The sequence below is a fragment of the Tinamus guttatus genome, unplaced genomic scaffold (assembly GCF_059628265.1).
Source record: "Tinamus guttatus ecotype Peru unplaced genomic scaffold, ASM5962826v1 Tinamus_guttatus_pri_ptg000530l, whole genome shotgun sequence".
Lineage (NCBI taxonomy): Eukaryota > Metazoa > Chordata > Aves > Tinamiformes > Tinamidae > Tinamus > Tinamus guttatus.
This window is the reverse complement of record NW_028289064.1, coordinates 2,762,438-2,790,409: the sequence shown is the minus strand read 5'-3', so window position 1 is coordinate 2,790,409 and position 27,972 is coordinate 2,762,438. Positions and strand designations below refer to the sequence as shown.

At 41.5% G+C, this 27,972-nt stretch overlaps 1 protein-coding gene across 1 annotated transcript in view; it reads left to right on the top strand.

Annotated features, from left to right (window-relative positions):
- SVIL (supervillin) overlaps positions 1-27,972 on the top strand; it is a 98,484-nt gene that overhangs the window by 19,783 nt on the left and 50,729 nt on the right. Inside the window, exons 2-6 of the mRNA XM_088534007.1 lie at positions 14,864-14,930; positions 19,820-19,911; positions 24,493-24,550; positions 24,685-24,836; positions 25,226-25,910. Coding sequence (XP_088390133.1) covers positions 14,864-14,930; positions 19,820-19,911; positions 24,493-24,550; positions 24,685-24,836; positions 25,226-25,910 — 1,054 coding nt within the window. The remainder of the gene's footprint in view (positions 1-14,863; positions 14,931-19,819; positions 19,912-24,492; positions 24,551-24,684; positions 24,837-25,225; positions 25,911-27,972) is intronic.

The following is a 27,972-nucleotide window of genomic DNA, read 5'->3' as shown; positions in this document are numbered from 1 at the left end:
TTTTTGCTTCCTGACTTTTTTATTTTATTTTTTTCCCTGACGGAAATCTTCCATGACCCTTGAAATATCAGAAACTATGGGCGCTCTCCCGCTGATCCTCATAATAGCTTACAAGAAATGCAGATAGTTCTTGGCAAACAAAAAGCTCCACAGAGATTAACTATTAACTGGTGGAGAGCTCGCATATGGCAAACTGTTTAATGAAATACTTTATTTGCCCCTTGAGGGAGAAAAGTGTGAATTTGACTATAAAAATGAAATTATATTTTCCAAGTGAAATCCTTATATAATATCCTTTCTAGGAGCCACCTTCTACATTTGTTCAGTGTTCATTAAATAGCATTCTAGTACTCCAGATTTTCTTGGATAGGATTTTGTCACTTTACTGCATATTGTGAGCTAATACAACTGCTGGACTGACTCCAGTTTGTTCTGCCTGAAACCTAGACTTTGGGTATAAGCTGCTGATCAGAGTTTCAAACTTTTCAGGAAACAAAGTAGAGCTGAAGCAAACGCTGCAGCTTTGCACAGTGATCTCATGCATTGGTCACATGCTGTCAGGATGTTTAAGTTTCTTGTACCGTGCTTTAGTGTAGGCAGAATTTCCAGGCAGAAATACTGCTATAGTTGGACTTAAAGCTATTGGCAAGCAATGCACTTACAAGGTAGTCTGAATTGGATTTGAATTGTAGCCTTGACTGTGCTTTTCTTCTGTTTATTTGTCTATTTAAGAACCTGATTTTGAAGTCAAAGCAAGATATGTGTATGTTGAAGTACAAAACAAATTGTTAAATCATTTATTGAGAGGGAGCTGCTGGATCACCTAACTCATCTACTGTTTATTTTGTTCATTTTTTTTCATTAGCACATGTATTAAAAGAAAAATCAAGCCAGGTATAAAAAGGCAGGAGGAAAACAAGGATTTGGGATTTCAAAACCCTTTGTGTGAACTGTTGATGCACATGAATGTAGTGGGTAAATGTGCCAATGGTGCAATTGTGCTGAAATCAAGTTCCCAAAGGGCTGCTGGAAGGCTCCCTCCTGCAGGGGGGAGGCCTGGTCCATGCTGTAAGAATTCCTTTCAGCAGGACACTGCTAAGAACAAATTAGGTGAATTTGCTGAGTTTGTAGCTATCTGTATGTAAGTACTTAAAGTACTTAAAGCATAAGGCAAGGCTGCAGAGTTGAGCTTTAACAATAAGAGTTTCTTAGGGTCCATCCCAAGGCCCCAAGGCCTATTGCGTTTCTCTACGAAGGCTTTGATTTGGGGCAGGCAGTGTGTGGGGTGGGTGAGGAAGAGAAGTCTTGCTGCAACGTTCATCCTGTTTCCCCACTGGGAGAGGGGCCCAACAGGGGCTGAGAAACAACTGCAGTGAAACAGCGTTTGCTGCCCTGTCCAGACTAGCTGAATGTTTAGCTCACAACCGTACTGCAGTCGTGGGATGTGCCCCTAGTGACTGAGGATTTGGTAGCATCTCTGCTTCAGCAACGTCCCACTGAGTCCTGACAGCTGACGTGCCTTGTACTGCGCTTGCATGTTATTTCTAGCTATGTGTTTTCTCACTTTTAGACAAATATTATTGTATGTGTATTTCCAAAACCTGGGCTGTAAGCTTGCCTTGCAAGGCCCTAGTCCAGCACCCAGTGATGTGGAATCCTTTCTCTAACTGTTTGCTACTGTATTACTGTAGTAACTGATGGCTATCAAGATATCTAGGGGATCTTTCAATTTTTATGACTCTAATTTGTCCAGGCTGATTGTTTTTCCTCCCTCTCTTGTAAGTGTTGCCACTGTTTTCCATTACACATGCTTAATACCTTCCTTTCATCATCCAACACAGCATTCTTCTGGTGCTATTCATGGGATAAACAATTTGACTCATGAAGGGAATTCACCCACAAAAAAAGAAGTGTCCTGGCTATCAGCACACTTGCTGGATCGCACTCCAGTTGTTGGCCTAACCTGTACCGCGCTGCCGGAGCTGAGCTTTCTGCATGCTCTTGGCTGGTTTAGCTCTCAGGAATGCCCTGGTCCAGTGTATCCTCGATTCCCATGTGCAGAGCTCACCTAGTAAAGGGAAGCCGGCTAGTTTGGGCCCAATCCAGCTCAATGAACCCCCTGGAGAAGGAAAACAAGACCCTGCTTTAGCCAAGGATTCAAATGGGAGGCAGGAGGTGGTCTAGGGCAGAGCAGAGCAGTGGGGTGGGAGACCTGATGAAGAAGTTGGCTGGATGGGGTGGGAGAGAGAGCCCTTAGGGGAGAGCCTCACTGGGTGTCAGATGGGAAAGTCTGGGCCAAGAGCCAGAAGAGCCCTGCTATCTCCCTGAAACCCCATCTGTGTTCTGCCCAAATGTCTGCCCGCAGCATGCCAGTTTTGATTATGTGATAGGTACGTGTCTTCTCAGAGGGCGAGCGGGGAGCTGGCTCTTGCAAGGCCACCAGAGGACGTGGCCTGTTCATTTGCAGGGGAACTCTTCACCAAGGGACCCTGAACCATTATGCTGCTATTCAGGTGCCACCTCTGATTGTGTATGGACATATTTTCACTCACTGAAACTACCTTTCTGCCTTGTTCAGGAAGACTTTGGTGAAAACTATGCTGTCTAACTCTGCAGTCCAGCAGAACTGACTCAAGTTGCTACACTTTGTTCTGAACAGTGGAAGGGGCTGTGCTGCTTCGTGACTTATGGTGGCTACTGTGCCACTTGCATGCAGCCCTTTTGCCTCTAAAACTATTCAGCATAGAAATAACTAGTTTATTTTTCCCCATTTTTCACAGTTTTTAGCACAGTGGAGAAGATACTGCCACCTTTCCAAATTGTCCCCCAAATTCCTTTATAACATGTGGGACTTTTTTGGAATATTTTTAAATGTTTGGAATATTTTTAAATATTTTAATATTTGAAATTTAATTAAAAATAAAATTAAAATACAAATAATTAAATATTTTAAAATATTGAATATTTTAAAATGCTTGGAATGCTTTGAAATGTTTGGAATGCTTCATGCCTGCAAGCAAAATATGGATTTTTTTCCATTATAAACTTCCAATGTCAGCTATTATTTTACTTCCCATAAATTCAAATAGAAAAAGCATAAAAAATTATAGAACTTCCTATCATGCATTTACACAAATTGGCTAAAATTAACTCATGCCAAACACATAATCACCTGCAAGAGTGTCACAGTGGCTTTCTAGATCTAGCTGAATTTGTCAAGATTGACTTTTTAGAGCAAGAAACAGAGACAAAATTGCCACTAGATTTATGCTAGGTTTGCTGAGTCAGACTAGAGAAGTTACTGCCACCCATTTCATCTAGTACGCTGTGCATACCCAAACAGGGGTTTCCTCTAGCGCCAGCCTTGATTTCTGTAGTTCAGTGCTACTCTGCTTTTCTCAAACTTCATCCCTAGATCTGTTCAATGCACACACACCCCAATCTGCCTCACTCCTACTGAGCAGGTGTTTCCTACAATATTAATTATTAATATTAAAAAATAAGAATATACGGAGCCGCTAATCAGAGTGATTGGAGTGCAAAGCAAGATAGCTAGGTTTAGCACCAACTAGTGTGTAATTTGTTTTTAAAGTGTCTGACTGGCTCTTGTTACTGTGTCCCATTTCTTTGTATTTGTGAACCATATATTGGGTGAGAAAACACACAGTAGAAAATTAATAGTTTTGAGCCAAGATCGATGTATGCGTCTGGGCACAGCTTCAACCTGAAATGATAATGGCTAGGCTTACAAAATGTCAGTATGGTTTCCAGCTGTATTTTTTTAACACAATCTATTTATAAGCATGATTTGCACTTTAGCGGTGTGAACCTGGGTTCACTGCAGGAACAGAATATATCTGTGGTAGTTTGGTTTCTTTCAATGGAGTGATAATCATAGCTTGAGTTTAGTCATTGTGGATTGGAAATCTTTCTAGTGGTGAGACTCACTTGGTAAATGTAGCATTGAATCTAGTAGCATTAGACAGTTTCTTAGGCCTTACACAGTTTCAATATGTAGGGCGATTGTTTTGTTTTGTTTTTCCTTCAGTACTACAGAGCTGTGATAGAGAGTTTACAAAACACTAGGACTGAAAGTTTCCAGGCCAATGTGGAAAATCTCAGTTTGTTCTTCCATAACCTAGTGACACTTCCATGTCTCCCGTAGTCTTGGCCTCATCATTGCGTGCTCTCTCTGCTGAAAGGCAGCAACAGTCTTTGCCAGCCCTTTAGGGATCAGTTTGCAAGGACTTTTCATTCAAGAAAGAAAAGTTTATAAGATAGGGCTGTGGTTTTGGAGAAAGCTATGCACAAGTGACATGAGAACTGCGTAGGTATCTTGCTCTTCAGCTTTAGATGAAGCGCCTAGTGGGAGCTGCTGTGTGGGACAGGACAACATCTGAAAGCACCTTGAAAGTTGCCTTGGGGGAGATGCAAAGAAAAATCTAGTCTGAATGACAAGAGAGGCAGTGAGCAGCAGGAGCACTTTTTTTGCCAAATAGCTATTTTCAGTGAAGTGAATATTGCTTTAGAATCAACCTGACTGAATTCAAGTGAATCTCACCCTAATTGATCAGCAGTGCTAAATAATTAAATAGCATTATTCAGATGAGCCTCTGCGCTGTGCTTTCATCTGGTTCGCCTGGCTCCAGTGCTTGGCAGGTACGTGTCTGCTCTCGGAGCACCGGCAGGGCTGCCTACCCGCGCTGCTGGCCTACTTTCAAGCAGCTCTTGCAGGGAGAAAACCTGATTATTTCTTCAGCAAAGCAATCCTAAATAAGTGCTATGTGGGAAAACTGTACCCAAACATCATTTCCACATTTCCTGTGCTAAAGTAAAGCAAGATACACCCGTGTCAAAGCACTGAGGGACGGTCGCACCCCTCGGCAGGGTTGTGAGCCTCTCCTCAGGCAGTGCAGCCGCATCCACGTGAGGTGGCCCTCATGCCCTGGAGGACGCTGGCGTGTGGACGTTGTCCCCGCTGCAGGTGGGCAGCGATGCCGCGTGAGGTGGGCGCTGGGTGACCCGCGCGCCAGCCGCCCTTGCGTCGCGCGGGGCCTTATGAGGCAGCGCCGGTGGCGGGGCCGCGTGCGCCACACGGCAGCGGGAGCGCGCGGCCCAGCGCAGATCCAGCCCAGAGCCCTGGGGACACGGCCCGGCACGGAGAGACTGACAGCGCTGCCAGCAGCTGCTGTTCGATTTCGCTCCTCAGAAGAGTCTCAGCCTTGTTGGGCAAATATCAAGAAATACCCCTTTGCGTAAATGTTAATAACTGTGGCTCTCTGCTCTCTTTCCTTAAGTATTTTCACATGCTTAGTTATAACCTTGAGATGACAGCTCATGTTGTGCGTGTGCATATATAGGAGTACCTAGCAGTGGCCTATGCTAAGAAACAGTTTTTCATTCCTTGATGTGCTACGTGGTTTTAAAGATGCACCTGAACTAAAGAATGCCGCCTGGGTGCGGTGCTTTTCGGGACTGCTTTTTCACTCTTTCTTTTTTGCCTTCTATGGGAACTCGTTTTTGTTGGCTAAATAAGGGAGCATGGGCTCTCACTGCCTGTGCAGGTTTGCTGCATATTCGCCTCCTAAAAACTGGCTTTCACATGGAGGAAGGCTTCAATTAAAAACAAAACCCAAAACATTGTTTCTCTGTTAACCGTGTTATTCCTTTAATAAAATCCCTGTAGTCTTAGAGGAGCAGAATGCAGGCAGGTGCTGTGCGAGTTTTCCTGTGCAGCTCTAGTAATGCTCTTAAGATCTGACTTGTGATTAACTCGCTATTAGTGATTTGCCCCCCTTTCAGCTCTGTGCAAGCTTGTGGTTTTTGGAGGGGGGTTGGGAGCATACGAGGGCAGTAGGGAAGGTCACAGTTGTCATGAATTTAAACCCAGTCTCTGGAGAGCGAGCTCCAGAACTGCAGTGTCACAGATGCTAACCAGATTTTCTTTTCTCGTGAATTTTTGCTTAGCCACACCATTTGCAAATTGGTAAATGTGCTTGTTCATAGCAGCATTATTTTCAGTGACAGAACTTGTAGTTGTGCTGTCTTACCCTGACCATCAGCATTTTACTAAAGCACAGGCTTCTTTTTTTATATATTTTTTTATTTCCCCTCTCCCCACCATTGAATTTTCTTAGGGAGTATTGCAACATCCCGTAAGCAGGATGGCGCGGGGTCATGGATTTGTTGTCTGTAAATTTGCTGTCTGCTTGAGCCTTGGAAATGCCAGTTATTTTGAGGCAGGTATGCAGGGATGATGTGGCCTGTGAAATGTCAGTCGCCGTGGTAAACAAAATTGATGCTTTCCTTAGATGACTATCGAGCCGAGCTGAAGAGCTTTGTTATAAATTCCTCCACGGGGTATGTGGCTCTGCCTCTCTTCTCCTTTATTGGGCTTTTACGTGTGCGCAGAGATGCAGTGCAGAGGTGTTTGAGAGCAGCTGCGAGGGAAGTTGGTAGCGTAGCTGTGTTTCTTGCGTGGTTTGACTGTGCCAGGGCCGCCCTGTGCCTCCAGCATGGGGCCTGCCTGCTGCTGCTGCTGTTGCTGGCTCTGGGGTGAGCCTGCCCCAGGCCGAAGGAGCCAGAAGCACCAGGACATGGGAAATGTGCTCTGGAAATGCCGACGGACTCGCGGGGTGGACGATGCTCATCAGGCAGCATCTCACAGCAAGAGCTCATGCCCTTGGTCATTTATTCACTGCCCAAGTAAACAAGCTGTTGTTGCTTGTGGCAGGACTTCAGTGAAAAATGCCCATGGATCCCGGGTTAATCCCGTACCTGGAGGGCCTTTTGCTTGAAGGAATGTTCTCCTTGCTGTCTTTGTGTGGGTCGTTTTCTTTTTGCTCTGTTTGGGGTATTTTTATTATTACTATTAACAAAAATACCTTTTAAAATCTGAACTGCAGCTCATTTATAGCGAGCCATGGTGTGAGATGCCCTCAGACACTGCTGTCCTCCCAGGTACAGCCCTTTTGTTCTTAAAGCCCTTGAGCTACTTGATCATTTAAATTCCACCCGCTGCCAAAGCAGGTGCTCCCGGCTGACCCTCACACCCAGCCGCTTGTCCAGAGCCTGTTCCTCACGCTGGCGCTGCGCTGACACAGTGCTTTGCAGTTCCAGGCCCACTAGGTCTGACTCAATTTGGATGAACTATGTGCCTCACTGGTGCCGCAAGTGAGGAAGTTATGCGGCATCTGAGCTCCCTCAAAGAGCCAGTCCAGACTGTCTGATCCTACTGTTGAACAGGAAAACCTTGGCGCTCTTTAATCATGCTGCAGTCTTGACGTACAGTTTCATGAATAGTGAGAGATATGGGAATGTGGGGAACGTTAACTTTCATTATTCTGAAAATCTGTTGCCATCTTTTTCATGGCTGAAATTATTAACTCGAGTAAGATTTCTTGAAATAAGAAACAGTAGCTCAGAGACTGAAATGTTTTTTAGAGTATATATGTAAAAACATTTGTCTTCGTATTTTCATAAGGCACAAGTAAATATTCAGTGCAAAAAGGCCATTCATATTATTTTAACATATCTGTCACCTTATAGTAAAATACGTGGTCCCCTTTGACTCCTACTGATTAGCTTTTTTGATCTCTTTGCATGTGACCTGTTTTAAACTATATCACATGCATGATGAAATTTTGAAATATACCCAAAGACCTGTCCAAAAACATGACCACAAACCAAATACCAGAAAACTTGCCAGAATCATTATTTGAAAACTGTTGCACAGTGAAAGTGGAGGGGAAAAAGAAAAAAAGTGAGAGAGTGTAAACATGCTTTTCACTCAAGTGATGATACCATGTCAGGAACCTTTATCCGAGATTAAAAGTCTGTATAAATGACCTTCACTAAGGAAAACAGAATATCACTTGCCCATATACATGGGGAGTGTGCAGAGAAGGCAAACTTGGCTGACACTGCCAGCCCAGAATACACTTTGTATTTACAAGCTACGATGCTTGAAAATGACTCAGGACAGTAAATTCCTATTAAATAATTATGCTACATAAGTGATATTTTCCCCCTCTTTAGTTTTAGGCAAGTGTTAAATTATTTCTTGAAAATTTTGGCAGAAATTGCCAGAGGGTAGGAGAAAAAAGGAAAGTAAGAAAAGGCAAGGCACTTGTAGTGCCCCTTGCCTTTGGAAACAGATGCCAGCAAGGTGAAAGCTGGCAGGGGTTGTCTATGGGGTGAGCGAGTTGCCTGGCTAGATTGAGCAGTGGAGAACGGTTGTTTAATTCAGCTTTCTCTTCCAACCTTTTTCCCCGAAATCACCTCTAGCCTCTTGCATTCAGCACAGCTTGCTCTGCTTTGCTGCTCCACACATGCTCTCCCCTTGTTTGGGAGCACGACACTGGAATGAAATTCATCACCTGCTTCAGACCTCTAGCCATGAAGGGTAGATGAAAATTTTATTTCCTTATGTTGAGGTTTGTTTGTATTACTCATCTCAAATTTCTGTCCTGCTCCTGCCTACCTCACCAGCATGTTTACTGAAAGTTTCTTTGCAATCAGTGCATATTTTTCTCTGATTTTTGTTTTTATTTTTAGACTTTCTTCAAACAGATGCCATGGACTTCTTTGATTTTTGTTTTTATGATATCTGCATGTCACAACAAAGTATCTTGTCTTCCTTGTCACAGAGGAGAACTTCTAAATATAAATTTGCAAGTGATCAAAATCTAAAGAGAAAGACTTGATCTTGGTGGGTCCTGCTTCATAGCTCCTCAATGCATGAAGGTTTGCAGCAAGTTTGGAGCAGCTTTGCAAGCCATTTAAACCTCAGCTTTGATTATAGCGATTACTTTTGCCAGACAAAAGGAAGATATTTTCCTTCTCTTCCTGTGGGAGGCTGCAGAATGTTTAGCTGCCAGCTGGTCTTTCAGGAGCAGTCTCAGATTTGAAATGTGTTTGTGCTCAACCTCTAGCTCTTTGCCCAGATGCCTGCGGACCTCCCTCCCTGCCGGGCTGCCCCCTCACTAGCTGCTGAGCTGCTGTTTGCAGCAGAGGCCACTAGCTCAAAATGTAGTGAGTGTTGAGGAGGGCAGGAACGCTCCGGTGCCTTTGTAATGCAGCATTTTTATATAATTTGGCTGAGCATATTTATAGGTCCTGGAGACTGGACTACTTTGAAGGATAAAATACCCTTCCCGTTTCCCTCTTCAAACATTTGGAGCTTCATTCCTTTCCTCTGGGAAAGACTTCCTCCCAAACAAGTTTCCCAACAAGCAGGAAAAAAAAAATTCTTAAGGCTGACTTTCTTTACTGCTGCTTGCCCCTATTATGTTACCACTTTTAACATAAAGGTTTGTGAGTATCAAATTAAGATGTTGTCTTTGCTGACAAAGCTGTTAGGGGTCAGCAGAGCCTTTTGCAATAGGAGGAGTTGTGTGAAATTCCTTCTTACCCCCTTGTCTGTGAAGCACATAGCGCAGATGTAATGTCCTAGAGCCGGTGAAGAGAAGACTGAAAGGGGGGTCTGATCAACATGTACAAGTACCTGAGGGGTAATCGTAGGGAGGATGGGACCTGGCTCTTCTCTGTGACAGGAGAAGAGGCTGGCTCATCTCTGGTCCGTGACAGGACAAGGGGTAACGGGTACAAGTTGAAACACAGGAAGTTCCACCTCCATGTGAGGAAGAACTAGGGGTCAGTCCTCGGTCCAGTCCTGTTCAATTTATTCATCAATGACCTGGATGCAGGCACAGAGTGCTCCCTCAGCAAGTTTGCTGATGACACGAAACTGGGAGGAGTAGCCGATACCCCAGAGGGCTGCACTGCCATCCAGAGGGACCTGGACAGACTGGACAACTGGGCGGTGAAAAACCTCATGCAATTCAACAAGGCCAAGTGCAAGGTCCTGCACCTGGGGAGGAATAACCCCAGACACCAGTACAGGCTGGGGACTGACCTTCTGGAGAGCAGCTCTGCGGAGAAAGACCTGGGTGTCATGGTGGACGACAAGTTGACCATGAGGCAGCAGGGTGCCCTCGTGGCCAAGAAGGCCAATGGGATCCTGGGGTGCATTAAGAAGAGCGTCTCCAGCAGGTGGAGGGAGGTAATCCTGCCCCTCAGCCCTGGTGAGGCCGCATCTGGAGTATTGTGTCCAGTTCTGGGCTCCACAGTACAAGAGGGATGTGGAGCTGCTGGAGAGAGTCCAGCGCAGGGCTACAAGGATGATCAGGGGCCTGGAACATCTGCCCTATGAGGAGAGGCTGAGGGAGCTGGGCCTGTTCAGCCTGGAGAAGAGAAGGCTGAGAGGGGATCTGATCAGTGTATGTAAGTACCTCAAGGGAGGCAGTGAGGAGGATGGTGCTGGTCTCTTTTCAGTGGTGGCCACTGACAGAACTAGAGGAAATGGCCGCAAACTGAAGCACCAAAAGTTCCACAGGAACTTAAGGAAAATTTTTTTAACAGTGAGGGTGACAGAGCCCTGGAACAGGCTACCCAGAGAGGCTGTGGAGCCTTCTTCTCTGGAGATCTTCCAAACCCGTCCGGATGCCACCCTGTGCCACGTGCTCTGAGTGTCCCTGCTGGAGCAGGGGGTTGGACTAGATGATCTCTAGAGGTCCCTTCCAACCTCAACCACTCTGTGATTCTGTATGTGATTCTGTGAATGTTCCCAAGTCAAGAAGGGAATGCGGTGTGTACCCTCAAACACTTCCGAGCGGGAAATTTTGCACGGTAAATCAGAGGCTTTTGTGCCACATCCCATGTGTTGAGCTGCCCTCCCCATAGGGCATTCTGTACTTTAGAAAATTGGCTAATAAAAGGTACTTCTACTAAGGCCTCTCCATGGTGGTTCATGTTTATATATATATGTGTGCGTGTGTGTGTATATGTGTGTTTGTATGTATATATATATATAAATTTGTATGCATATACACCGAAACCTCAAGTGTTTCAGCCTTGTGTTTCTAGCTATGATTTCACTCTCCTAACAACCCGAGCTGTGTGTTTATTGGTACTAATTTAAATTCTCTTGAAGGGAAAAAGAAGGGAGGGAGGAAAAAAAAGAGGCAGTTGTTAGTACCATTAGTTGGATTGAGTTAAACGTGTGGATCTTTTTCAGTCACATATTTAATGCAGCTTTGTTCTTTTGATAGCTTGTGTGCATTAGGTGATGGAGTGATTCAACTGTGGAAGATTGGGCCAAAGTTATTGCCCTATTTTGAAAAAAATAATTCCAGAAGTTTAAAAGGAACTGTAAAGGATTCCCCGTCATTTCCTTGTTTTGAATCCAAATCCACCATATCTGTTCAACATAAAATATGGTAGCTAGACAGTATTAATTTTACACCTTCTGTCTCAAATTAAAATATTTTGAACCTTGGTGTCTGTTCTTAAATCCCCACCCTCAGCAGTAATTTTGCTCAGATGTTACCCATAAATCTTGTCCATTTTAAATGTTCCAACTATAGTTGGGCAAAATGTTTAGCATAATTATATGATTAACAGAGTCCATCTTTTTGGCAGCCTTGATGCTCGTTTTCTTTCTGTTAAGCAAGCATTGCAGTGCACTCTGATTAGAGATAGGAAGGTCTTACTCTTCTTTGTGGAGGATTTTTTAGTATGAGCATTCAGAGTTGTACATTCATTTTGCTGGAATATAATGTGTGGTTTGGCTGGATCTTTGAAGCTGTAATATTATAAATCTCCCAATCACCAGTGCCCAATCTGTTTTAGCATTCATGTGCCTAATTTCTGTTTGTAATCTGATTACTGGCTTGAGCTGCTCCAGCTTGCAGCCTATTGCAGTGCATTTACTGTACTCCCTGGGACGCGATAGCCTGACAGCTCCCGTCCTGTGCTATGAAAAATCTCTACACGATCTTGCTAAGACGGGCCTAGGGCTGGGGCTCGTTGCGAATTAGCTGCTTTTGTAGTTTCTCTTTGCTGGATCCTTTGTTTGTGCAACCATGTTCAGAAACCCTTGGATCTCCAGCTATTTGGGAAATGGTAAATACTCTGAGGAGCAAGGTAAGAGTTCAGAGGGGATAGAAGAAAATGCAATTCATCTGTGTGCTTTTAATCTGTTTTATCTGTATGTCTGTGTAAATACTGTTTGACTACATATCCTATAGCTACGTTAGCTACTTTAATAATCAGCATTCAGCTAGTCACCTAGACTGTTTCATTATTTCCTAAAGGACATTTTTTAAAGATCCGATTAGATGGATGTTCTAATTAGCTTAGCTGGTTACCGATTTAGGCCTTTAAATAAACTGAGTAACAATGGAAGGCTGCATCTTTTTTTTTTTTTTTTTTTTTTAATCCAGAAGTTTTAATCTAATTTCACACGTATTAAAGTAGATAGTGTTTTAATTATGTAGTTTGTAGCTAAGAGGGGGACTAGACTGAATGAATGGTTAAACTTGTAGGCAAATTTGATTTACACTTAAATATTTATATTTAAAATCAAGAGTGTATTTACTTAAAATTATTTTAATGGCATTACAAGTATGTTTATAATCCCTTAATGAAAGAAAGAACAAATGTTGTGGTAATGATTTTCCTTTTATGCATCAGAGACTATAATTTGGAGAGGGGGCTTATTAACCATTAATATAAAACTATGTTATACTGATGTTTCTGTGGGCATACTTGTTCTCATTTGAAGCATAGTTGTTTTACTCTTTCTTCTGTATTTGTATTTAATTTAAGACCATCCATATTGTAGTAAGTAAATTTCATTGGACTTTAATCCTCCCACATGGGATTTAATTTGGACAGGAGGAAATACATAAAAATAGCAAAACTATATAACAGAATGCAGTTCTCTGGATTTTCTGTGTTTCTTTTTTTAAATACATATAGGAAGAAGAGAGCTTGCTTCTATAAAATCCAGCAGAATTTAAAAACATTTTGAGGCATGAATATTACTAAATGTGTTTAATAAGGAGCAGGGGTTGGAGCAGTTTCTGTGCCCCTTTCTCAGCAAAGCTCCTGCTTCCCTCCCCCCAGTGAAGCAGCAGAAGCCACTTCCTTCTCTTCTCAGAGCCCCCCTCTATTTTTGGCTGGGATACGGGGAATTTCTCTGTGGTCTACTTGTGGTTTTCATGGTGGACAGCTGTCCTAGTGCCAAAAGCTACAGGATGGGCTATATCCCATCAGAACAGCCATAAATCTATGATATGCCTGGTTCTGATTAGTTCTGATTCCTGCTGAGCTGGGGGGTTGTGATTTTTGGGGGGAGGGAGGTAAGGAGGAGGTAGCGGGTCTCAGTGTTCATTAATGGTTAATTATTCCATGCTCTTTTCACAACAGTGTAAGTTTGGCCTTCTTAGAGGATGCTTATGATATGGAATATTCTTTTCTTTTTAATGTTGTAGGGTAAAATACAGTGTTTTATAAACCAGTTTTCAAGTCTTGTTTATAGTAGGCTGTTTTGGCCTAACAGAGTGTTTCTGTGCGACTTGTGAGCTTTACTTGCGAGCTTTACTTTCCATTTAGTTGGAATGAGAAGCTAAACGTTAACAAAAACAGGAAAAAGATGCATATTAAATAAAGAATGCTGCTTGCAAAATTGCTTGAAAATTGCAGTGCTTCATTGTAGCAGATGTCTTAAAGAATGCTCTTTAATACATTTTGGCTTCTTTATGAAGCTGCTATGTTAGATGCTCTTGTTTGTTTGTTTTGCTAATGTGGGTACCTGGAGAAGTGGCAGAGGGAAAGGAAGGGAAGACAGGAGGCAAAAAAAGTTTTGAAAGGCATAAACAAAAGATACTTCTCAAAGAATCAAGGCTCGTGTTGTCAGCTGTGATAGGCTTCATTTAAGCCCCTTCTGCATAAAAAGCAACATCCTGTCCAGATTTTAAAATATTTTTACAGGCAAAGTTTGCCAAGGTAGCTCTGCCTCTGCTTCTGGGTTCTTTTAAATTCTAGGTCATGTAATAGTTAGGTCCTGTCTGTGAATGAAAAAAAAAACACCATATAAATGAACAATCATTTAATTATTTAGGTTCTTGAGATAGTTGACTTAATGGGAATCAAGGTTTAAAACCATTTTTTTCCTTTAGAAATTTTAGTAGCTCTGTGTTTCAAAATCAGTTGATGCCCAGGGGCTCCTCCTGCTTGGCCAGTTCTTGAGGGTCTCTGCATGGAGGAAGCAGCGCTTGGTGAACAGGCCCCTTTCCAGCAGCTCATCCTGGGGACTCTCAGGTGTTGCTCCTGACTGGAAGGTGGTGGGAGAAGAAGGTGCCCATAGTTTGCTATTTATCAACAAAGGTTTGGAGACTGGTGGCTTTGTAATGCATAGTTTTTGAATACCAAGCTGCATCTGGCATATCTGTGCTCTCAGTATAGACATGGATTGTGCCTCTGCTGTAAAGTTATTCAGGAAGAAAATGGGAGTTTCCCAACAGTGGACAACCTTCAGACATCTGTCATGAGTGCTGCAAGAGTGTCATTGCACTGAGTCTGCACTCGGGCCTCTTGACTCCTGCAGTGAACGTGCAGTTTTTGTACCTTCTATAGCTAAGAAGATTCTTGCTATTTGCAGCATTTCTCATTTTCAGACCTCTTTAAACATACCTAGTGTTTGTTTTACATGCAGGGAAAAATGCCAATTAGTTTAAATGAGTCCCAGACTTGGTGCTACACCATGAAAGCAGAGATTGGAACCTAGCAGTTCCATAAACTGTTGAAATATTTGTTTGCTGTACTTTCTTCTGCCAGGCTCGGATTTGTCACCATCATGTCATGCCAGTTTATGCTCCTCGGACTAGGGGGAAGGCCTAGTGCAGGCTTTGTTGGTGGAAAAGGACTATGTTTGGAGAGTTTAATCCACTGTCCTGAAAGTTCCTCATTTATTAAAGGATCTTCCTTATGGTGGTGGTCTTTCTGTTTTCTTTCACAGATTTTGACAAGGAAAACTCGGTCAGATTTAAACCTCTGCGATTGCTTCAAAGGAAGAGAGCGCTAAGGTAAGGTCAGATTCTCCTGCCCAGTGAAGAGGACTAGTTGCACGATTTTAAGTGACAGTCATTGCTTGAATCTACATTTATTCTGTTGTCAGGGAAGGTGGTCTTTGTCCCCCTCACAGGACCAAGCTTTGGCATAAACCTGATGATCACAGTATATATTCAGACCACTAGCTGCCTCTTTCAGAGTGGGAATACTTGCAGCCGGCATTGCCAAGGAATGAATAAGTGGCTTCACTCTCTACCAAGCCATTGCAATTCCTGTTTTCCTTTCCTGGCACAGACATCATACAGACATTTAGTGAACAGGCTGAAAAACGGCTCTGTCTGAAAGGCAGGTTGGCCACGGTGGGCGAGTTAATCCCGCAGCTGTGCGGAGCTCAACGGCGGAGAGCCGCGGGGACACATGGCTGGATAACGTGTCTGAGCTCATGGTGGCTCCCGTTATTCTTCCTCTCCTCTTTCCTACTGCTTTTTTTTGTCCACCTCTGCACAAGCCAAACTCGTTCATACTGGAGGGGTATGGGGTCACACATTTGGGTCCTGCCCCTTTTCCCAGCACTCTCTTTTCTGCCAGCTCGGCACAGAGATCCCAGGCACCGCAGCTCTTGTTTTCCAGCATCTTTTCCCTGCCGTATTCATTCTTAAATACCGTAGAAAGAGAGAATGGATGTATAAGATGCATTGCCTTATGGAAGGCAAGTAGAGAAAACTTGAGATAAGAATAGTAAAGAAAAATGCAACTGTGGAATGATGGAAATTCTTCGGGAAGCAGAGAAAGGGAAAAAGAGCATAAGCTAAGCTTGCAGTTATGCAAACAGATTTCGTACATGTGTTTCAATCGTAAAATCTCAATATGTCCCATAGCTTTAATCCAGATGGCAGAACGCTGGGGCTGGTGGGATTTGAACCCAACTTCTGCTTGCTTTTGGGCACGTAACTAGGTTAGTGGGACAGCTATTTGGGAACTGTATGCTGCTGCTGCAGTGCATGAAGGTTTCAGAAGCAGCCCACACTTACCTTGGGGCTTGCAAGAAGAGCAGCATAACTAGGGGAACAGCCAAATGCTCTCCTCACATTGCTTTTAAAGAAAAGCTGTTGAGGTTATTAAATACTGTTGCCTGAGTTTTAATAGGAATCATGTGAATTCCTGAAGATAATGACTCCTTTAGGAACCCAATGACAAACCACACAAAAGTCCTGTGTGAAATGAACTCATGGGACATTGGGCTGTGGATCATGGTTCATGAAATACAATCACAGGCTGTATTTCAGGCAACGAGAGTTCCTCTTGCAGAATCCAGACTTAACAGTGACTTTAGGAAGAAAGCATTCTTGCACATTTCTATGCATTTCTGAAGCAGTTTTTTATTATTATTTAGGAAACCCTGAGTATGACTTAAATTATTTTAGTAATGAGTTTGTATGGCCTAACTGTCAAGTACAGAAACTTCTGGTGCTATTGCTCAGAATCCTAACTCACATTTGTAAGATGTCTTGAGAAATTTAGAAGAACAAGATGAGCAGTAAGCCTTGTGATTTTGTAGAACAGGGTTGTGGATGAGTTTGCAGGTACAATATAATTGGCAATCCACATCTCAGTATCTCACTTTTTTTTTTTGTAGCAATGGAATTGATGCTGCAACTGATCTTTTAGCAGAAAAACTAGCAAAACAGGGAGGTATCTGAATAGATTCCTTTGAGGAAGAAGGAAAGTCTCAGTGTGAAGCTACTCATGAACGCATTTTTTTTAAACCCTTGTGACTAGTGGCCTGAAAAAAAATTAACTATTTGGAATTGTTTTAATATCATTCTGACTAAATTTAGATTGCTAATGAACATTCTTATTGAATACTGACATGTCCTAAATATGTCTATTTTCCTTATTAGAGCTAATTTTCTATGGGTACCTATAAATACCCAGTTGCTTGTCTTGAGTGAATCATCTTCCCAGCAATTGCTCGACTTGCACTCCTATGCATGTGAAAATACAGTAATTGATAGATCAGTTTAAAACTTTCTGTTTTCAATATGCTAATATTTAAAACAAGCAGTGCTACCTTCTGCTTTATGAGAGTGCTCTGAAGATTGAAAATAAGTTCCCTGGTGTGGGTAAAATAGTCAGTATGATCATTTTAAAAAATAAATTAAAAAAATCTCAAAAAGGACCTTGAAAGTCAGTCCAGAAGGAAATGGGAAGTCAGAATGTAAGGAAAAGGGACCTATAAAAAAAAAAGATAACCTGAGATGCCACATGACCCACCAAGGGTTAAGCTTGAGAAGCTTGATTTATTACGAGAATTTTAATGTAACCTGCCAGTGAGCAAAGGTTGGGAGCCACCCTCTGTACAAAGGAGGATGGATCTCACAGGAAGAACTGGATGACCTTGAAGAGGAATGGAAATGGGACTTAATGTAATCATACTAAGTGCATCGTTGTGCATTTCTTTGGGCAGATGCATTTGTCTGCCACTTGCAACTGATGAAAGCCAAGCCTTGGCATATTAGTTTCTAACGCAGAATTGAGCAACTAATATAGTATAGTCATAAAAAGACAAATATGCAGCAGATCTGGGCATGTATCTGGCTAAAAATACAGTCATACTTTCCCTGATAAAAATTTTGCTTCCTCTAGGTATTGGTAAGACCCAGTTCTGGTCACTGTGTACAAAAACATGACTGAAAAATGAAACAGGTAGAGGTTTTTACAGATGTATCAACTAAGTGGAAAGTTTATCCTGAGGAAGCTTGGGAGATGTGGCAGAGATCCCTTAAAGAGAAGGAAGGTAACCAGGCCCTGCATGAGAACAAACGCATATAAATCTAGTGAAAGATGCTGCAGCCGGAATTAGCAGATCTCTAATTTGGGGCATTCAGGAACAGCTTGGAGGAAGGGGAGATCCTAACTAATTGACAATTATAGTGATTTTTTTGAGGTTTCTCAAGCAACTGTAGCCAGTAGGCTAGTGCCAGTCCTGATTCTGTATGTTTTACCACAGAAATTCATGTGGGACTCAAGTATAATGGTGGATATTAGTGCACAGTTATTTTAAAAAAGTATTTTGCTGTATGAGCAAATAGTTTTCTGTTCTGAGTCTTATGTTAATGCAATTTTGAAGCACTACACTGTCACAAAAGTCACAGAAGCAATTAGAGTTGATGCCAAATCAACCCCAAGAATTCCCAAGTCATGAGTTGGGAATGACTCAGCACTTTGAGACAAGTCTGAAGTAATCACATTACTTTGGTGAAATAGATTTTGTTTTTCATTTCTGGCCTTATGCCAGTATTATTCACACCTTTCAAATTCACTCTCAGCCAAAAGGAGTAGAGACGGCCTTCAGATGGACACCGGGAGTCCCTTGACTTTGGGGTTCTCTAGAAGCTGCGTCTGTGGACGCAGCAAATCATGTGCTGTGAAGTGTCACACAACAGTGAAAATTAGGAGCGTTTGTAATGTAGGGTCAGGCTCACACAAACACGGAGTTACCTGTCTGAGCCTCAGCTCACCTCAGGGGGAGATACATGTACCTATTTGCTTGTGGCTGGCATATGTTTTTTTTCTTTTGATTCCACTTAAAAGTTTCCACAATATAAGGATACAGAGCTTTTTGTAATCAACAGCTTATTGCAGCTCTTAATCTTCTATTTGCTATGGCTTATCTATAGTGGTTAACCCTGCTTTTCTTGGCAGCACCCAGAATAATTTCTGCAAGTACAGTTGTTGGAGACAACTGCAGCAGGTGGCTTCATGCCTAGATATGACATAGCCCTTCATAGTTTCTTCACAGTCATTTCAAGAGTTTGATACTTTTCTCAATGTCTCTTATAAAAGATGCTTCCTTATCACTTAAAAATCATCAAGTACTTCTCCTACCTCATGTAAAATGCTATTAGTCATATGTTAGAACTATTGTCAATGAGAAATATTCTGCTGGAATAGTGAGTAGAAATAACTTTTTGGTTGTTCTTTTCTAACCAAATATCAGTGAAAATATATTTGACTTTTTAGAATACTATTAAAAAACTGTCCTAAAGAAATACTCACTTTTGTAAGGCTGTGTAATTTGTCATATCAGAGTGACAGTACCTGGAATGGAACATCACTTCCTTGGCAAAATGAAGAGCCTAGGATCACCGAGGCAACCGATTGTATCTGTTTCACCTGTCCGTACAGTTTACTAAAGACTTTAAGAATAGTATATCTTTTTTTATGTCATTGAGATAGATAGATTAGAAGTCACAATGGCAGAGTATAGCGAGTCTCTAATTTTGTGAGTGGAGAGCAAATCTCATCCTGTTTAACCAGAAGGAAAAACACTCCGTCCAAAAAATCCATGTAACAGCTGTCTGCTTTAGACCATTATGACAGTTATGTTTTAGAGTTAAATTTTGTATATTTAATGAACGTAGTTAAAAAATATTTATTTTGATCTAGCTGGTCATTTTTGCCTGAAAAGACAAGGTACGAGACTGAATGACCTGCTGCTCATATCTATGTGTTATGAGCCAATGAGATCCAGAAGTCTTTGCAGTAACAGCAATAGGGCAGTTGTGCACAAGGATTCAGGCTGGACAGTATAATACAATGCTGTGTTTGAGAAAATGTTTTAAACATTCTATACAGGTTATTTCAGATATAAACACTCATAGAACATTTGAAAGCAGTCTTCCATTAGTTTAAGGAAAAGAGTGTCATAATCAGTTCCAAACAAGTTTGAATATGTTAGGTTTGGCTTTGTGAGTTTTTGAAGGGTTTTTTTAATTTCTTATGGAAAGTATTTTATTTGGTATCTCTGTTAGACTATCTTGCAGTAAATTGGTTACATCTTGGTTTTGCTTGATTTGTAGCAGGAACTTCCACAATTCTGTAAACCAGATGTTGCTTTCAGTTTTCAGAAAGAGTTCTCATTTGAAGACAAAGAAGAACTTGCAAACAGCACAAAGGATATTGATGCTAATCTCTTAGCAGTACTTCCCAAAGGTAGGTAAAAGGAACATATATTATGTTATAACATATGTTATAACATATGTTATACTTAATAACATGAAATTTAGTCTATGTAAGTGCAAAGCACTGTTAAAATCACTTAGACATAGATATTTTGTAAATCAGACTTATTTCCCTTGTAATGTGAACAGGAGATGAAACAGAAATTATGTTTTTTCATAAGCCCATGTTTTATCCTTACATTATTAAAGTTCAGTTTTGTTTATTTACTCTAGATTAAGTAGTAGTTATTCACAACTTCAGATAGGTTTCTTTTTACAGTTAGATTGGTACTAGATTCAAAGGTATTAACCTTGCTTGTATTCTTAGCTCTTTTCTAATTACCTATAACGTGTACTGGACTCACTGTATTTACATGAATGACCATACAGCGAATTTCATCTCATATGCTAAATGAGACTCTGTTGGAGAAAAAGTAGAGGAAAACTGTACCCCAAAGCCTTAGCAATGATGCTGTTTTAGAGGCACTTTATCAATTCCCCAAGTAGCTCGTGACAAGCTTGAACCATCCACATCATCAATTTGTTTGCAGTAGACAGTAAGTCTCACTACGGCCCAGTCAGGTCGGATACACCAGCTCCAGCATAACATGTTTTCTAAGCAAGAACAAAGGCTCAAATTTCTTGTTTTTCTCTTTTTTTCCTTAACCTTTTTTTCTTAGTCTGAATAACTTATGAAGAAAGCAGTGTCTCTTTGGACATTTTTGAGGAGAGGATTGAAATTCTCTTGAATTATTCAGAGACAACAGTCTATTTGTAAATAGGTCTTGTAAATATTTTGCAAGAAATATCAGGGACAGCATATTGCAGGACTCAGAACTTTAACTAGTGTGTTAGTGCTTCTGAAGCTGATGATATGTATGCTTGTCAGACAAAATAGTAGGCTAGATTTGCTTATCCCAGCATAGTGGAACTAAGTGCATTTCTCTTTTCACATGTTTTGTTGCAGAGCTCCTTTAGAAAAGAAGTCTTCTTCCAACATATAAGAAAATTGCTTAAATGTGATTTAATGTTATTATTTGAATGTTATTGTTATTCCTTGTTTAGAAAGAGACTTGGCTGACTTTTACAATGATGGAATAAAAAAACAAACAAACATACACTTGCACCATACAGACTTTGTGAGCACCAGTCAGTAAGAATAATTAGTCCTTCATTATTCCGTATATTTAGTTTTAAGATTATGATGCAGGCCTAGAGGGGCAGCAAGTCAGTTGTGAAAGAGACTTGACTTGAAAATCCTTCTCCAGAAGTTGCTTCTCAGTGAACTGACTTTAATTCCATGATATTTCTTTCCTAAGAAATGATTCTCAAAATAACTGTGTCAGATTTGATATGGGCTAGACTTGTGAAAAAGTCTAGGACCTTCGGATATACTTCATTTTAATATATATTCTGGGATGAGACGTGGAATAATGTTTCTCTTGTTAAGTACTTGGAATTAAAAGGTAAATTCTGTTCAGAAGCCCTAGAGTTAACAAAATTAGGATGACTCTTGTCAGGTGCCTTAGAAGATACCCTACTCGAGTGTTCTACTTAACATTTTTTAAAATTAAAGCCTAAGTCTAGGGCTGTTCCTGGAGTGCTGCTGCTCTTCCTCTTGCTCTTAACTGTAGTGACCACTGATTATGAAATATTTTGGCATAAAGTGACTTCAGATATTTTAATATGAAATGAGTTTTATCTATACTTCTTAATCTTTTCTTTCATACTTTAAGAATCAGATTTTGGTGCAGCTGTAAGGTAGGTGTTATCCTCTAGCATTATCATGGATGTTTTTGAAATGCTGTAGTTAGACTGGTCGTGTGAAAAACATTCGTGAACAGGGAATTGGCACTAATGTATTTGAATTGCAAATTAAAAAAGAGAAACCTAAGCTTGCAAGAGCCAACCAATGTCCTTGGGAGTAAAACTTCCCCTACAAGCTTGCATCTGTTCAGTTTTAATATTTTATTCAGCAAAATAAATCACTACAGTAGAAGACTTCCTGCATATTTTGAGGATGGGAGGCAAAGGGAGAATATTGCTCCAACTTCTCTTGCACAGAGCTCCTCCAGTGTTGGCCAACCTAACCTAAATTGCTGTCTGGAATCTCAAGTGTGGAAAAACGTGTAATGCCACATAGAGTAGCCCCCTGCTATTTTGGTCTCATCTTGTTTGGGAAGGTGTTGACGAGATGCTTCATGAGTCCAGGGCTCTTTTTAGGACTGCAAAGTGGTAGCAGAATCTCTGTAACTTCAGCTAACACTTAACAAGAGGGCATTAAACTGCCGCTGGTGGGCGTGCTTTGGATGTTCCACATGGCTCATAGACAGATGACGGGTTAACATGCTTACATCTCTCTTCTTTTTCCTTTTTTTGGAAAAGGGACTTGATTATACAAAGCTATGTTTTAGTGTTTCACTAAAACTGCTAAAAGCCCATTCTCCAGTGGTAGTTTTAGGAACTATATAAATCAATGACTAGGTAAGAGGTTCTATACAGAATGCAGTTTTATTAACTGTGACCTATGGAAGTTTTTGACATGGCTAAAGTGGCAGAACAGCTCTGGTTTTTGTTTTGACCTCTTTATGTCCATATTACCCATTAATGAAGTAGATAAACCCTAGTAACTGGGAAAAAAAATAAACAGGAGTAGATGTGACAGAAGTGAAAGCAAATAAATTCTGAGAGGTGCCTTCCTTTGGTATGAATGTGAGATGCAGGCTAGACTTCCACAAATTAAATTCTGTGTTTAATGCAGCTCCACAGCTAGCACAGCTGAGCAGACAGCAGGAGTAGAAACTGCTTTAGCAGTTTGTATTGTGGAAATGGTCTATAAAAACAAAGCATAAGGACTCATCTCTTCTTTGGCATTAGCTTGGGATGTAACTTCCGTGTTGGCCCGGTTCAATTCCCACCCATCTCCAGTGATCTCTGCCTGGAGCTCATTGGCTTTCAGCAGCTATCCTGATTTGTGCTGTCAACTTGGTCAACAGTATAGACTTAATCTGCTTTATTTAAGGTTGGCATTGAAGAGGGATGAAGCTGCTTGGGTTAGCACAGTTCAGGAGCTTTGTATTTACCTACTGTGTGTGCCACTAGTCACATCAAATGGGCATGTGCAACATCTTTCATGTCACAGTCACAGATTGAGCTAACCTGGCTTGAGGAGCTCAAGTTGGTAGCTTGAGTCTACTTTCTGCACAGATATAGACTAAAGGAGCTGTTTCAGAGAGCGCCCCAGAGGATTTCTTTCTCCTGTTAGTCGGTCCCACATTCCTTGTAGGCATCTCTGTAGTCTGGGACACTATATTCACACCTCGTTCATTTGCATCGGTCAGTAGTTGTAACCGGAATGTGTTCGGTTTTGCTGGCCCAAGGCATTTAACCTGGAGCCCTAGTGACTTTTCAGCACATGGTGGGGTCGGTATGACAGCTGATGTCCAAGGTACCCAAGTGCACCTGTGAGGTATAGGGCTGAGAGGTATCAGCACTTCTACTGATGACAGAAAATTTACTGCATGTGTGTGGGAACCCTGGCCTCATTACACACAAAAACTCTACCAATAAAAAAGGAGGTGAGAGAAAAAGTGTGGTCGACCTCAGTAGTGTTTTCTGGTGGATCCATCTCAGCAGTGGTACCCACAGACGCACTGGGACGTCAGCCCTGTCGCTGCAGAGTCGATCCAGCAGCTTTAACTTGCGCTCCCTGGTTGAGCGGGATCCGAACGGCAGCAGGGGGTTGTTCCTTGACAGCTTGGGCGGTTTTCCTCCCTGGTGGGGAGAAAACACCCTGCACTTTGCTTACTTAGTGCTCTCCTCTCCAGTGCGGTTTGCAAACATCCCTGATAACCATTCCCATATCTACAGCATTACTTCACCCCGATGCCTCCTGTTGCTTCACTGCTATTTTGTGAACTGTGACAGATGTCTGCTAACACGTAACATGACCAAACAGTTTAGGGCAAGAGAAGGAAAGCACATCCAAGGAAAACCACAGGGGAAAATTAGCAGAGGAGAAAATGATTAACCATGCAGGAATACAGTGAGAGTATGTGGTAATTTTCATATGTTGTCTCCCATTATGAGTCCTTGGGATTCTTGGGACTTATTCAATATAAGGGAGTGGGGGGAAGTATGGGGTAATGTTTTCCTTTAGATGTAGTCAGCATTTTTAAATCACTAACCTTTGTGTAGACAAAGTTAGCTGTAATTCCATATTACCTAGATTTGGAGCAGGAAATATTTGCATGTTAGTTTGGCCTCGGCTAATCAACATGTAATTTGTCCAGTTTACAGTAGATCTTAAACTGTTTGGGTGTTGTAACAGAGTCCAGCTTAGCCTGGAAGGGCTTGGAGGAGGCCTTTGTGTTTATGTATTTGCCTAATGCATTTTTATCTTAGCAAGCTTAAAGTAAGAAGACAAGGGGAAATGCTTATTCTTGCACAAAATCTATGTGAAAAACCCTAGCTTTCTTTAGCTGTTCTTTCTTATTTTTGAGCATTTAAACAAGTTTCTGTGAGCTTCTGAAACTTATTAGTCTATAAACTGTATAATCTTTTGTTGTCTCAGTTTCAGAATTAAGAAAACTCTTTGAACCAAACAACCAAGATATTTTGGAAATGAAAAGGTAAAAAAAAAAGTTTTTGGTTTGTTTAAAGGAGGAAAAAAAAAAGGAATAGCTTGTTTTGTTCCCTCCTCTTAGAAACTTTCTCTGCACATCTTCAAAGACCCCTGTGTTCACATTTTTCGCATCTTTTTCAGAAAAGAGAGAATAGCTAGGCGCTTAGAAGGAATTGAAAATGATACGCAACCCATGCTTCTACAAAACTGTCCAGGATCAGTCACACACCGCTTGCTAGAAGAAGATACACCGAGATATATGCGTGCAACTGATCCATATAGTCCCCACTTAGGTAAGTAATATATATCAGTCAATCTTGCATTGCTAATTTACTTAATTCACTGTCCCATTACATATGCAATACACAGTGTTTTATAGAGCTATGGTCAGATTTGTTTTAATTTATCTTTTAATTCAATCGGACTCTTATTTGAAAAACTCCATTATCTGTATTGTTTTAAAATAATAATTTAATACAATACTTTTAGTGAACTCTAATAACACACTTCTTAATTGCTGCTTTGTGTTTTTGGAGACACAATTGCCAAAAAATCTGTCTATACAATTCACTGTGAACTTTCTGATTCCTACGAAAATAGGAAACAGACACTGTGACTGGTGGGTGGGGTGCTCTACTGGATTTGGAGAGGGACTGGCTCTTATATGCTGCACTTTTGGCAGGAAGATCAAATGAAGAGGAGGAAACTTCAGATTCTTCTGTAGAGAAGCAACCCAGATCATCTAGATATCGAGCAGAAATCACAGGAGGAAGTACAGAGCCTTTGTATAGCACAGGAAACATGGATGCCCAGGGACTGGAGTCAAAAGCAGAAAGAATTGCTAGGTACAAGGCAGAGAGGCGGCGCCAGCTGGCAGAGAAATACGGATTATCTCTTGATTCTGATTTGGATTTCGATTACTCATCCAGATATACAAGAGCAAGGAAAGATCCTGACAGTGTGGAAAGAAAGGGAGTGAAAAGTGAAAGGCAAGATGATGAAAGCAAGGACTGTAGCTCCCTATATTCCTCCAGGACTGAGACAAAGGAGTCAAAGGGTGTGATTCCCGAATCCAAGGAGTACTCCAGCCATGAAAAGGATGGTCTTCTGAATAAAGAGGAGCTCTCAAAGGAGGAGAGTGGTAAAAAGGCAGAGGATATTAGTGCCATTAGACAGGCTTCTGACCCCTTAGCAACCTTGGATACTTGTCTCTCTTTCTCTGTTCCTGGGCGAGAATCTTCCTCCTATAATGAAGTGCCAATATCACCAAAGCAGCCCCCCAGGGAGACCCGCTCTTCGCCAAAGCAGGCAGCCTCACCAATCCATTTGCAGAATGACCAGCCCCTGCACGGTGACATCCGACAGGGGTAAGTGTGACCGTTGTTGCTTATATAGTGCAGTATTTTAACATGCTTACTTTCTGCAGCAGTGTCTATGGTATTTATGAAAAAGCATTACCCTTTACGTCTTTAGTGGCTTTTGGATGTGTCAGACTTGGTTTTTGCTTTGGGTTGGCTGAATCTGTTGACTTAGTATTTCTGATCTGAGTATGTGTATTTTGTATTAAATAAGTGCTTGGATTTCTCTTATATTTGCGGGATTTACGCTAAACTTAGGCCCTCTGGGGAGAAAGTTAAATTAAGCTTGAGATATTTGTGTAAACTCGAAATGGGAGTACTTACAGTGCTAAATGTGCCTCTTTTTCCATTGCCTGCTATAGCAACCCTTTAACTTTTTTTCTCTCCTTCTCTATCCTGCAATTGTTTGGGAGGAGGGAAGGTTGCATTGCTGGGTCCAAACAGCGGCAAGTTGTTTTCAAGGAAGAGTTGAATAGCTTCAGGGCAGCTTCTGCCCAAATAAAACGGGGATCTGAGCTTCAAAGCTCAAGTGTTTCATGGGTCAGTTGAAACAATAGTTGATTTACTTTCCTGCTGTGAAAGTGTAAAACCCTTTTGAACTGCAGTGGTTAATCTTCCAGATAACATCAGGGTACATACACAAAAGGGGAGAGGGGAGGGTTAAATTTCCATGCTGAACTTGCAAAACGTAACCTCCCCGTGGTGTGCTAAATTACTTCAGATTTGAGAATAAAATGCAGTAATAGGGTAACCTGATTCCTCAGGCAGGGAAGGGGAATTGTAGTGTAAAAGCAGAGTATCAAAATGTTATGGTAACTGGAAGACTTGACTAAGAACTTTTAAAAGACTTTCTCTTTTAAGGTGTAATTCTTTAATTTCTAAGTGAATATATGAAAAATAATCACTGTAAGTTATGTTAGTGTAGTAGATAAAAATGGTAAAACATAGCGAGCTCTTCATTGTCAAGTGATCTCCAAGTTGCAGAGCGGAGCTGACTGTTTCTGAACAACAAAAATGAGACAGCATAAGCAGAACAGTTTACTCATAACCATAGAAAGAATGAGTTCAGAAACAATTTACTTTGGCTTGGTTTCTTTATCCTTTCCATCATAATTACAAAAATTATTTTTTCATCTGAATGTCGTTAAACAATTACAAGTTTCTTTATTAAATGATATAAACACACCTTAAGCTTTGAATGTGAAAGCAATCTTGCATGTCAAAGCTTAACAATCTGGTAGACTGATCAAATCACCCATTTACAGAGCCTGTAACTTCTGAATTTTCCTTAGCAGCCTTTTTTGTTTTAGTTTATTGAATAAGACACACTGGTGGTAGCTTTTTAATAATTTTGCCGTAGTTTTCTGTTATTCGTGGGACTTTGTGACCCTGGTCACTTTCTTTTACATGGATACTTGGATACTAGCTATCACTGCTTTCTTCCCTGCCTTTTCAAGAAAGCCATCATAGGGAAAATTGAAGATGTTAATTCCAAAGTATATTCGCACCTTTGACCTACTTATCTTTTAGGCTTACAGTTCTGCTACTCCAGTAAGAAAAATATTGATCTCAAGGTCATGCATACAACTGAGAACAGAGTTGCATTGAAATTCCATGAGCTAATATATTCCAGGCTCCAAAAGGCTTGTCTCTGAACCAGCTTTGCCTTAGATACTACAAAATATCACACCTCATCTTCAAATGGCCAATTTGTAGATAAATCTCTCTTGACTAATCCAATTACAGATAGGAAGGGGTATTGGAACAAACTGCAAGGAAGAACTTGAGCAGTTCATGCTTTGTTTTGCAAGTCATTTCCTTTGTTTTACAAGGTGAAGGAAGAGACCAAATTTTCAGCCTTTTGCGTTTTAGAGCCAAGAGCATTTTGACTCCGTGTAAAAGAGCTGTGTTTTCTGCACTCTTGTTAAGCCGCCCTAGTGCCTGTTGCGGGGAGGGGAAAGCAGTGACGCCCGGGCCCCGCAGCCGCTCCGGGGCTGTCACCTCGCGTGCGGCCCTGGGAGAAGCTGCGCGGCGCGGCCGGGGGGCAGCGCCCGTCCCCGTGGCACAGGGC